Source organism: Leuciscus leuciscus, assembly GCF_965113295.1.
Source record: "Leuciscus leuciscus genome assembly, chromosome: 6".
NCBI classification, from domain to species: domain Eukaryota; kingdom Metazoa; phylum Chordata; class Actinopteri; order Cypriniformes; family Leuciscidae; genus Leuciscus; species Leuciscus leuciscus.
The window spans coordinates 1,954,295-1,966,477 of NC_138730.1; the positions used below are offsets into that span (position 1 = coordinate 1,954,295).

Sequence of the window (12,183 nt, forward strand, 5' to 3'; positions counted from 1 at the left end):
CAAAAGATGATATTTTATTATTATTATTTATGTTGGTACATTTTCAGTATTATATTGAGAGCACTTTTTGTTAAACTTACTATTGTGAGGAAGAAAATACTTCAAGTAGGCTATACAGTATGTCTACCAGTTGTAAAGGTGTGTGAGTTTTATCATTTTAATTATATGCACTAGTGTATGTGTATGTATATTTTATATTACTATTTATTTATTTTTGGTACATTTCTTGAGAAGCATAATTTTTTTTACTTGTTTGTTGGCCAGTTGTGGTCTGTGCAATAAATATTAAAAGTTCTAAACCATCTATTGTGTTTTGTTGTTCCACTATAGTAATGATAATATTTTAATATTTAAGTTAATAGGTGTCTCTCCCATTGTCCCACAGCAACATTAAAATAGTGTAGATTAGTGTACAATGTTTTATAATAATAAGATGTTCTATTTAGTGTCCATTTAATTAATTGAACATTTCATATTGGGGGTATCCAAGAAATTTCTTATATTTAAACTTTTTTTTTTTTTTTTTTTTTTAGTAACGCAATAGTTACTTTCCCTGGTAATTAGTTAATTTTGTAATGATGTAATTCAGTTACTAACGCAGTTACTTTTTGTGAGAAGTAACTAATAACTATAACTAATTACTTTTTTAAAGTAACTTACTCAACACTGCTTGCGAGTGGAGACGCTGCGCATGACACACGACGTGTTGCATTTTGTAACACAAATACTTGATCAAGGGCCCGGCCCGACCCGAGTATAGTGGTGGGAAATATCGGTCAAGCTCGGGCTTGGCCAGAGAATCTACGCCCTCATATATATATGTCCTTTATTTAAGAAGCCTGTTTTATAAAAATCTCAACCTTTCAGAATTTCATCTTACTTTTTGGCAATATAAATAACATCTGTACCAAATTACATTCTTTCCCCCCCAGTTTGGGTGTATGAATATAATATGTTTGTTTTTTTCTTCCTCTTCCTCAAGTATGAGTATGAGCTAATATATAATTCTATTAATCAATTAATTAATTAATTAATTTAATTAGACTAATTAATTTTCAGACTGTTATTTCATATGTCAGGCTTTTCAGGGATAAGTTTGTGTTCATGATGAGGAATCACTATAGAGTAATGTAGATAAAGACATTTTTCAGATGAGAGCAAAACATGACAAAATGTATTAAAAGACTTACAGAGCTCTTCTGGAGGTTTTGATGACTGCCGATAATCTGATGAGACACTCGTCTGATTTCTTGAATTTCTGAAGCTCAAACTCCTCCAGCTCGTCCTCTGATGTCAACAACACAAAGACTAAAGCAGACCACTGGGCAGGTGAAAGGTCACCAGATGAGAGACTTCCTTTGCTAAGGTGGGTCTGAATCTCTTTCACCAGAGTTTGGTCGTTCAGTTCATTCAGACAGTAGAACAGATTGATGGATCTCTCTGCAGGAAGATCATCTTCTAATTTCTGCTTGATGTACTGAACTATTTCCTTGTTGCTCTGGTCATTGCCGTCTTGCTGTGTCAACAGACCTCGTAAGAGTCGTCGATTGGACTGGAGTGACAGACCGAGGAGGAAGCGAAGGAAAAGGTCCAGGTGTCCATTGTCACTCTCGAGCGCCTTGTCCACTGCAGTCTTGAGAAAATCAATCATGGTTTCATTCCTGTTTTCCTGTTCTGTAGACTCATGATCAAACACACTTGTCTTGTTGATGTCTAGAAACAGATGTGCATAAAGGGCTGCAATAAACTCTTGAATGCTCAAGTGAACAAAGCAGTACATGGTACCAAGAATGATTCCTGTTTCCTCCTTAAAGATCTGAGTACACATGCCTGAGTACACTGATGCCTTATAGACGTCAATACCACAGGCTTCCAGGTCTGTGTCATAGAAGATCAGGTTGTTTCTTTCCAGCTGATGAAATGCCAGTTTCCCCAGTGAAAGGATGGCGTCTTTATCCCAGGAAATATCTGCTGTGTATTCTCCATCATACTTTCGGCGGCTCTGCTGGATCTGAAAGCGGAGGAAGTGTGTGTACATTTGTGTCAGAGTCTTGGGAGTGTCTTCTGTGTTTGATTCCTGCAGTGTTTTAGAGATCTCATCAGCCTGAGTGTTTTTCACATCATTATTTATTTTCTCCTCCAGAATGTTCTGGAGAACCGTGGCTGAAATCCAGCAGAAGACTGGGATGTGGCACATGATAAAGAGACTCTTTGATTGTTTAATGTGATCTAGGATTGTGTTGGCCTGATCCTCATCCTTGAATCTTTTTTTGAAGTACTCTTGCTTTTGTGCGTCACTGAATCCTCGTATCTCTGTCAGCCGGTCGATACAGTCAGGAGGAATCTTACTGGCAGCTGCTGGTCTGGTGGTGATCCAGATGAGAGCAGAAGGAAGCAGATTTCCCTTCATGAGGTTCGTTAGGAGAACATCCAGAGAGGCTGGTGACGATACATCACGCCACGTCTCATTACAGTCAAACTTCAGAGGAAGGCGACATTCGTCCAGTCCATCAAGGATGAACAGCACTTTGAATTGATTCCTTCTTGTAAGGTTCAGTCCTTTTGTCTCTGGGAAAATTTGAGTTATAAGGTCCATCAAACTTAGTTTTTCTTTCTCCTTTAAGTTCATCTCTCTGAATGGAAGAGGAAATATGAAGCGGATATCTTGATTTTCTTTTCCTTCAGCCCAGTCCAGAACAAACTTTTGCACAGAGACTGATTTCCCGATGCCAGCGACTCCTTTTGTCAGTACAGTTCGGATCTCCTCGTCTTGTTCAGGTGCTTCAAACAAATTTGTGCATTCAACCTGTATCTCTTGTGCTTCATGACACCTGGAAGCAACTTCAATCTGTCTCACCTCATGTTCAGTATTGACCTGTTCACTGCCACCCTGAGTGATATAGAGATCTGTGTAAATGTTATTCAGAAGTGTGGAGTCACCTTGCTTCGCCATTCCTTCAAACACACACTGATACTTCTTCTTTAGGCCACATTTCAGCTGAGGAATGAAGAACAGCTCATCTAAACACAGGAACAGAAAATAGATTTAGTCTTCTTTTTCTCTCCTACATTTATAAGAGACAATCAGACAGATGATCATGAGTCTCTAACCTTCTAGATCATCAGCAGCTTCATCTTGCTTCATCTCTCTCAGGTAATGTAGTGTGAGATCAAGAGCTGATTCTTTGATACTGGATCTGTTCTCATTAAAGTCCTTCGAAAAAAAGTGTTGTGTGTTCTCATTTTGTAATATTTTTTTAAACTTCTCCAGTTCATTCTTCAGAAATGTGATTATTTTGCTCTCAAGGTCCTACAAACAAAAGTAAGAGAAAAAACCAAATTGTACATCTACATTTGGTATAAAATCTATATACAACGTTATAGAAAAATAAAAAAAATATAGAAGTGCTTCAAAGGAAAAATAGTGATCTGGAGGAATTAAATAAAATGTCTTTGTTCAATAACATATTTGTTGTTGTAAATATTAAACATTTATAAAAATGTGTTTTCCTACCTGGAAGATTCCTAGAAGATTGTCTTTGAAATTCTCGTGGTTCCTGTGAGTCTGAACATCTGAGTCTAATGTCTCATATTGAAGCCTGTAATCAAATAAATAAAATAAATACTGATTTTCCAGGCAAAATTTCACAGAAAGAGAAAAGCATTAGCTGTGAATACTCTGATAAATATTTATCAGATCAAATATTTATCAGAGTATTCAATGATAATTATCATGATAAATGATTCAATGATAAATAATGATAAATATTTGATCATAAAAAATGTTTCATGATTGGTATTCACTGATACAACTTTTAAACACAGTCAATGTGGGACAAAAAATTAGAAACTCATGAAATACCTTTTATTAGACGATGGTGTTTTCTCACTGAAGTCTAGTGGATCTTCTTTAGACCAATCACTCTTCAGAGACACAGAGCTGGACACATGTGAGCCTGATCTTACACTGATGACACAAAGAACAGAGAGAGAGAGAAAACACTTTAGTAAAGGAGGATCAACTGTGTGTGAAACACATCTGTGTCTTTATCTAATCCTCCACAGAAATACACACACTCACAAAATTTACTGTTTTATAGTTAACTACTATTTTATTTTACTGGCTCACATTAGTTAAACGATTTATTTAATATACATGAGAGAGATTAAATATGTACAAAAATACTTGACTCTAATTTATGAGAACATTTCAAGTTTTTGATTATTGACAGAAATAGAGAGCAGAAATGTCTGTGTGTCACAGTTTTGTTAGCATACTTGAATTGAATTAAGTGTATAGTTGTTTCCTAATGTCTATCAATAATTTTATGATCTAAAAACTAAAGTCATTTATTTGGATTAATTCAGCGTCTAGAAGGTTCTTAACAAATTATTAACTGTGATATTTTCTATAGAGAAAACAGGGCTTTATACACAATGTCAGAGTTAATTTAAGAAGTTAAAAACTGAAGTTGTGCAAATCTAAACCAATGCTTAAAGTTGTGTTATTGACAGGGAAACACAAAGTCCAGTGGAGTTTAAACTGATGAAAACAGACGCAGTCTTACCTGTGTTTCTCTGAGAGACTCATCTGAGAGAGAGAGTCCTTTCCTCTTTCCTCTGACATACTGCAGCTAAACTGACACTGAAAACTGATCAGCACTGCTTTCTGAAAACACTCAATCCTTCAGCATCACCTGGAAATGACACCATTTTACACAGATGAAGAACATCTTATTTAAGACAATAATGAAGAATGCTGAGTTATCATCAACAACAGCAACAGCAAAAACTATCTAGAAAATAAAGTGAGTTACAGACAAATATATTGCCATGTAAAATAACCAAATGGTCTTAATCATTTCTGATTGTTTAATGAGTTTAAATGACTCTAAATATTAATTAATTGAGGAACAGCAATTGTTTTTAAACTATGAGTGGGAAAATTGAAGCTGATTTGTTATATTCTCTATTACAGTTTAATATCATTTTACAATCATATTTACCCAATCTTTATTAATTGTTGAATTGTTTGTCATTTCATCATTACTTCAAGTTCACAATGATGATTGATTTCATTACTTTTAAATGATCCTAAAATAACTGATTGAGTAAAAGTAATCAGAATAATAATAGACATACTGTATAACTAGTAATCATAATTGCTATATATGAACTGAAATATTCAGTTTAATAACAGCAGATTGTTGTTCATTGACGTCAGGCTTCATCTCTGTCTACTGTAAATGTCTGCTTCAATAATACTTTAGATTTCACATCACAAAAACAACAGCCTAAAACTGAAGAGGAAATGGGAGAAAACTTTGAAAAACATGTTTGTTTTCAATAAACCTTTCTCACTAAAACTTTTTGTGTTTTAACTTCAAAAGATTGTAATTTCTGGCAGATTCTTCGTCTGTTCGGAGTAGCAGAAGAACAGCCTTTTGTAACTTCACATTTAAATCACGCTTAATATACAATATGAAGTTCCTAATAATTACAAATGACTGTAATGGAGAATGTATTAAACTTACTTGCAGTCTTGTCCACTAAGAAGAGAATTTATAAGTATTTTAAACTCAGTAACGCTTGTTGTCAGTCCACGCGCGTCATTCTCAGAATCTCTTGCAACAGGTTTAGGCCTATCACCACGTGTTGTTACCTTCGTTTTCCTCTTCTTCGTGTGTTTTACAGGAGGGTTTGGAACAGCTGAAGAGTTGCACACCGACACCTACTGCACTGGAGCGGGATATTATACCACATATATCTCTAAATCCTGTTTAAAACCTCTTAAATAGACATTTCAGCAGTGCATCTGTTATATTCCCTGTTTCTGGACTATTATCTAAGATGCTGGATATTGTAAATGACTGACATCCAGAGGTTTGTATTATACATGCAATCCTTTTGTTTTGCTTTAGGACATACTATTAATGTTCTAGTTTCTGCTCCCCGACACTCATCACATAGATCTGTATTATGTATTTTTTGTTTTTTTTACTTAAAACTTTTTTAAAACCTTTTTTTGTGATTTCTGTGCTGAATTTTTGGAAAAATCTGCGGAATTATGTGGAATGGCTTTAAATGTGTTTAACAGATATTGTTGTGGTTAATTATTTCTTTTCAGGGAAACGACTTCAGAGATTTTTGATACCAGAAATATTAGACTTTATTAACAAACAAAGCCGAGAGACTCTCCGCAGAAAGAGCCCCTCCAGAAAGATTGTCCAGCAAACGTATATACCTTCTCCTTCTCCCAAATATGGTAATACATTCTATAGGTATTTTGAGAAATAGTTTGTACCATGTGACATTACTGAAATAGAATTCTCTGCTGTAACCACACAGCTCTCAGGTTCCAAAGTCACCCAAAGACATACACAGACAGAAAGGAAATAATAGTGTACAAAAAACAGTTAAATTACTTATTTTCTAAATAATAAAATCTTCAACATTCCCTCCTCTGGGGCTTATTTAAGCCCCACATTTGCTATCCTTGTCCAGAGTGTAGTTTCAAAATCCAGTCCCCTCCGTTATACTACCTTAGTGACTAAATTAAGTCACTCATTCTTATTTTCAATGTCTGAAATTATGCCACCACACTCCTGGAGGAGCAATCGAGCCAAACATCTTTCTCCATACATTTTCTTTCTTTCAGTTGTTTTTCTTTCTTTCAATGGAGAAAGTAAAAGACTCGAATCCTCCCTAATCAAACATCAAACATTGTTACAAGTGTGTTGATGAAATTGGTTCAGCATTGTCTGTTATTGTCACAGTTATAATATGTCAAACATAAAAATCCCTTATGCAATTAAAAGTTCTTGCATTGTAGATATCCTCTTTGACACATACACCCAGGATCTGGCTTATTCATTTTCTTCTTCATTCTCAATCGAGGTACTTCCATCAATGTCCATTGATTGTAAATCTCAATTTGGTTTATAAGCCCAATCTTAATAATATATGATTTACTTGCCCTTTAAAATTAGTTTTCATTATCTTCTTGATATGGGAAGTACACAACAGAATAATAACCCCCTTTCAATATTGCAACTTCAGAAAACATTCCTTAATCTTTAAATCAAGTTTTCCTTAACTTTTTGACTCAATCGTATTTGCTAACTTTTCTCCAAACATAAGTCATTCTACTTTTTTCATGTAATGTTTTCATTATAATAAAGACAAATCATTATAATAAATCTCTGCTGATTATAGTAGAATAATTGGTTTAGTTTGCTTTTTCATTTTGCATAATCCATATGAATTTTGATTTAAAATAGGTCTGGGTAAAAATTACTTCCTCTAATTTTTATTCGCTTCTTATTTTTATGAAGGAATATCAATTCTTAAATTTGAAGAATCAATCTTTTAGTCAGTCATTTTTAGTTGATTAAACAAACATAACATTGTAGTGCACCTTCTATCCATTAAATCGCAATCTGCTTCGTTATAACGTTTTACATTTCAAATTCTGTCTTCTTTATTACCAAATTTAAACAATAAATAAAATGTTTAATCTCACGTGTTGCAGCTTCTTCTCATTATAGCTCCTCAGTTCAAGCATACTTTAACTGAATACCTTTTCTTCCTTTCTACTAATTTCTAAATGAACTATCATGAATAAACTTAATTATGTCACATGTAATCACTCAAACTAAGAAAGCTTTAAGAGCAATGTTACATTTACTTCATAAAAGTCATTCAATAAACTCATTAGACAATTAGAAAAAATAACTCTCAAAAATAACTTTTTATACTATCTTACATATTCATTATACGTACATTTCTTTTTCTGTATATCTAATTTTAATCTTATTCATTTCAAACATAAAGCATTATAACTTAAAACTTCCTTTCTATAATTTAAGTTTCTGCACACAAATCATTTTAATCTTCAATTTCTCTGGAATGACTGCTGTCCCATTATCTAAACTTATTTCTGATAGAATTTAAAATCTAAGGAATACTTCTCTGGGAATATTTAATGACTTCTCCTGACCCTCCTCTGCTGATCTCATTGCCTTTACCTTTCTCTATCTTGCTCATATAATCCATTAGGTGTTTATTAGTCCTTCTGGTACTGATATATGGCCTATTTGTGTCACTGTTCCTTTTTTACCTTTATTTTTGGCACAAATTTCATGTGTACAGTCAGAAATTGCAAAAAATGCCTTTTATTTAATTTTCCTTTAATTCTTAATTTAGCCTTTTAATTCTTTCCTTATTCTTAATCCCTCTTTACTCCCCCCTTGCGCACTTGGTGAAAACAATGCGCATCTGGATTGAGAATATTCAAAAGTATGTTTTTGTGCAATAACCTGTCATTCTTACCCCCCTCTGGTACCATATAAATTGTTCATAATGCCTGTTTGTTATTGAATTTGAACAACTTACAACTGAGGTGGTCGTTCTATTAGCACCATTTAAAATACATTAAATTAGTCAATAGCATATTGAATCAAATCATAATCTTATAACTTAAATTGAAATCAAATATTTGTTAATAGCCAGTGTTAATATTTTCTTTAATTTTCAACTGTAGCCTTAAATTAATTACTTATACTCCTGTATTGACAAATTACATTCGAGTAGGCCTACCATTTATGATCTTTTTTTTTTTTTTTTTAAATGTCATTTAGTTCTAGTTGTATTTTCCTTCATGACTTGTCTTAATTCTCACTATGCTATGGCAATTACTTGAATTAGTCGCTTATTCATTATTTTGTTTCTTTTTAAATCATTTATAATTTCTTTTCTACGTTGTTTTTGATATATTCTTTAATTCAATATTTTTCCTTCTGGTGGGGTTATTATTAAGTTGCTACTAGTATATTCAAAGGCTTTAACATTACCTTAAAATAAAGTTTGGTTGATGTTGACTTTGAACTTGTACTCATCTCTGTTGATTCTCTTTTCTTTGCACAACTTTTTGTGAGCTTTCCACATTCTGCAAATTTTCATTTTAAGTTCTTCTTGTCGTTTGTCTTCTTTTTGCATTCATGTTGATCATTCAGTTTCACCAGGGTGACTCTTTACGAGCCGTTGCAATGGGCTTTCCTTCGACGGCGAGGGAGGCTGTTACTAGCACAAGACCTTGATCCCTCACTTCCTGTTGTGCAGGGTTGAGGCTTGTTGGTGTATTTTAAGTTGAGAGGTATGGACTCAAATGTCAGTTTGCTGATCAATGCTCTTCTGAGATGACAAAGCAGTCACTGGTTCCTTTTGTTTGAATCGTCTTAGTAACCTTCCTGGAACTGAACTGTTCTCATCTGTGAATGAAACCTTCATTATTTCTGTTAGTTCAGTTAGTGACAACAACATATTAAATCATCTGCTCATCTGGCCCATTGTCCTTCTTGCTGTCACCTGTAAAATGATCATGTGGGCTGAGTGGTGTTCTGTCCCCTTTCGGGGGTCTTTAACCCCTATATTACTTTTTACAATTAGTCAATTCAGCTCAGTTATCTCATTGTTTTGAGTCCCACTGTTAGCACACTATTTATCAGGCATCTTAGACAACACTCAACCCACTTTACTAAAAGACAAAAGTTACTCAACAATATTTCATACTTTTGACAAAACGTCAGCTCCTTCATGATATGCTGAAAAGAAAATCAGATGTGTTATGCTCCTTCATATTCTGAAAGGAAAGTCAGATGTGTTAGGCGCTGCGCAAAATGCAGTACTGTTTTATTTTTTCTTTTCTATTGTCACTACAGTTTCGACCAGGAAATTAACCAAATCCACCCATGGTCATTATTGGGCAAAATATGCCCTGTGGGCCCACATATCAAATTTAGATACAGCTGTAGGCAAAATAATGGATTTGCCTTGGTGTACACCATCTCTCACTCATTCATACTCAGTCACTCATTGGCCATCACACATTCTTCTTCCGCAGGTTGTCCTCTATATGCGGAACTTGTAAATTTAGCTGTGGAATTCCAAAGGTCTGACGGACAATGTCACACACAGCTACGCAAACACTATTCAGAAGTGTCAGTGATCTTAATGTTTAGTTTAACACCGTTGTTATAAACCCTTTTTTCTTTTTCTTTTTTCAAACTCTAATAGATTAAACATTTCAGAATATTAGGCCTTAGTATGGTGCAGTTGAGAGTAAGACAGCCAATTGTAATTTCTCAAATGCATTTTTTCTTTCATTTGTTTGGTCTACTTTTTCATATTCTTTTTATTTCTGCTCATGAGCTGCTTTAAGAAGAAAATTGGAAATCTCTACCTAATCTTGGATCCATGGCCAACAACATTTCCATCTCATTATCCCAGTTTCGACAGCATTTTTGATTTCATAATTTTTTGGACTTTTGGAGTTATTTTTCCTTCTCCAATCTATCTCTAGAAAATTATTAAAACAAGATGGAGTGACCAGTATCATGGTTTTGTAAACAAAAATAATAATCATTCTTTGACATTTTGTGTCTATCTTTTTCTTTGCCCTAGAATAATTCTATCAGGCTTTTTAGCCCTATATGGTTCTTTAATAGCCCTCGCTATTTCAAATCCAGCCTCAGTTTTAACTATTTGGTGAGTTGAGCACCCACTTCTCTGTATTTTCTTTTCTTATAGAGCTGGACTTGTACCTACTGAAAAAGCAGAGAGGGTTAGTTTAGCAGAGAATATAAAGAATTGCTATGAGACCAGTGAATAATCAGAATGAATAACGTTAATATAATAATTAACCAAATTTGAAGCAGTCTCTAGAGTGTTCATAAGGTTTGTCACACCTGTCGTGTCGTAAGGGTCTGTTCTTCTGTTTTTAGCTTGGCTGTCGCTCTGCATGTTTTGCCAGCCGTCACTCAAAGGCCATTGCAGAGTGGAGAATAGGCTCTGTTGTTTCTCTGCCTCTTCTTAGTTTGGGCTTTTTATCGATCCTGCCAGTTTTGCATCTCAGTATTTCTCTTTGTCCTCAGGAAAAGTCTCAAGTGAAAGTTTCACCTTTTCCCATATTAATTCAGTCTTTCTGAGTCTTTTTGATTGGTCAACTTCAGGAGGGGAGCTGAGAACCCCTCACCCACTCTCTGTTCTTCTCTCTGCATTTGCGTCTTTGCCCTTTGCCCTCTTGTTGCTTCCACAGGACACTGAGGCCATCTGCAATTTGAACACTCAGAGATCTGCATGAGTCAAATTGAACTTTCACATATAAGCTATTAGTTCTTTATCACATTCCACTTTTTAACCTGCATCTTTTCACTATTCCTTTTTATATAAAAAATCTCACTGGTTGACAATAGCATTTCCCCCATTCTATTAGTAAAGCAGTTCTTCATTGCAGGAAAAAGCAATCTAGTTCTGTTTTTCTATATCATCAATAACTCTGATGATCTAAGAATAATACAATTGAATAATGTTCCCTATCATAAAATTAGACTTCAATCTTTCTTCTATATTTGCATGCAGTGTTCACAATAATCTAGTTTCTCAACAAACATCAAGGAATTCCTCTTATTTATTTATTCTCATCAACTTCTGAAGTATTCATGACTTTTGAAACTTGGTCACTCAATCTTGCTAACCTTCAGCACTGCACCAGTTATTTTTCTCTGAACACAAACTTATTAATCTGCAATGGAATACTTTTTCCACTCTGTCTTCAGGGATAATGAGATACAAATTTTAGACGTCTTCAGATATAATATATAATATATTAAGCACGTGCAATCTTATTTGTATTCATCTATTAATATATCATTACATTTATTGATTAAACATAAATCTTATTATGTTAACTTGTTTTATACAATATTCTTTATACTTGTTCCTGGGGCTTATTGATGTTTATCCCCAGAACTCATACTTTCATACCTTTATCTCTCCTCAAGTGAACAGCTCCTCACCACCAGATCATAGTCTGTGAGGTCAGCAAGGGGTCAAAATCCACAAGAAACAGAGCTTATTTTTAACCACAAGCATCTAGAGCCCACTCACACACAAATATTTACTCCACTCCCTGTCAGCCTTAAAACAGTGAAAAACAATACACTTTTAAAACCTCTATTTACACTACCTTATTCATATACCTCTTCACTCCCTCAACAGAAAAGAGTCATATATGATCTTAATTCCCCTGAGTAAACTCTTATTAGAGTAATAAGGTACCCGGAAATTGACTTAATCTGCAATCATGCTCATTTGTATCCTTCAAGGCCCTCTTACAAATGTCTG

At 34.3% G+C, this 12,183-nt stretch overlaps 2 protein-coding genes across 4 annotated transcripts in view; both read right to left on the bottom strand.

The window, feature by feature from the left end:
- The window catches only part of LOC309501927 (protein NLRC3-like), a 60,954-nt gene extending 56,098 nt beyond the window's left edge, over positions 1–4,856 (bottom strand). Inside the window, exons 1-5 of one of the 2 annotated variants that reach the window (XM_082174218.1) lie at positions 4,569–4,856; positions 3,863–3,967; positions 3,515–3,599; positions 3,112–3,310; positions 1,191–3,021 (exon numbers count right to left, since the gene is read on the bottom strand). In XM_082174218.1, coding sequence (XP_082030344.1) covers positions 1,191–3,021; positions 3,112–3,310; positions 3,515–3,599; positions 3,863–3,967; positions 4,569–4,627 — 2,279 coding nt within the window. In that variant the 5' untranslated portion in view covers positions 4,628–4,856. The remainder of the gene's footprint in view (positions 1–1,190; positions 3,022–3,111; positions 3,311–3,514; positions 3,600–3,862; positions 3,968–4,568) is intronic. The other variant, XM_082174219.1, reaches the window with a different exon arrangement.
- LOC309501906 (uncharacterized protein) overlaps positions 1–12,183 on the bottom strand; it is a 482,458-nt gene that overhangs the window by 48,271 nt on the left and 422,004 nt on the right. The gene's annotated exons all lie outside the window — the stretch shown is intronic.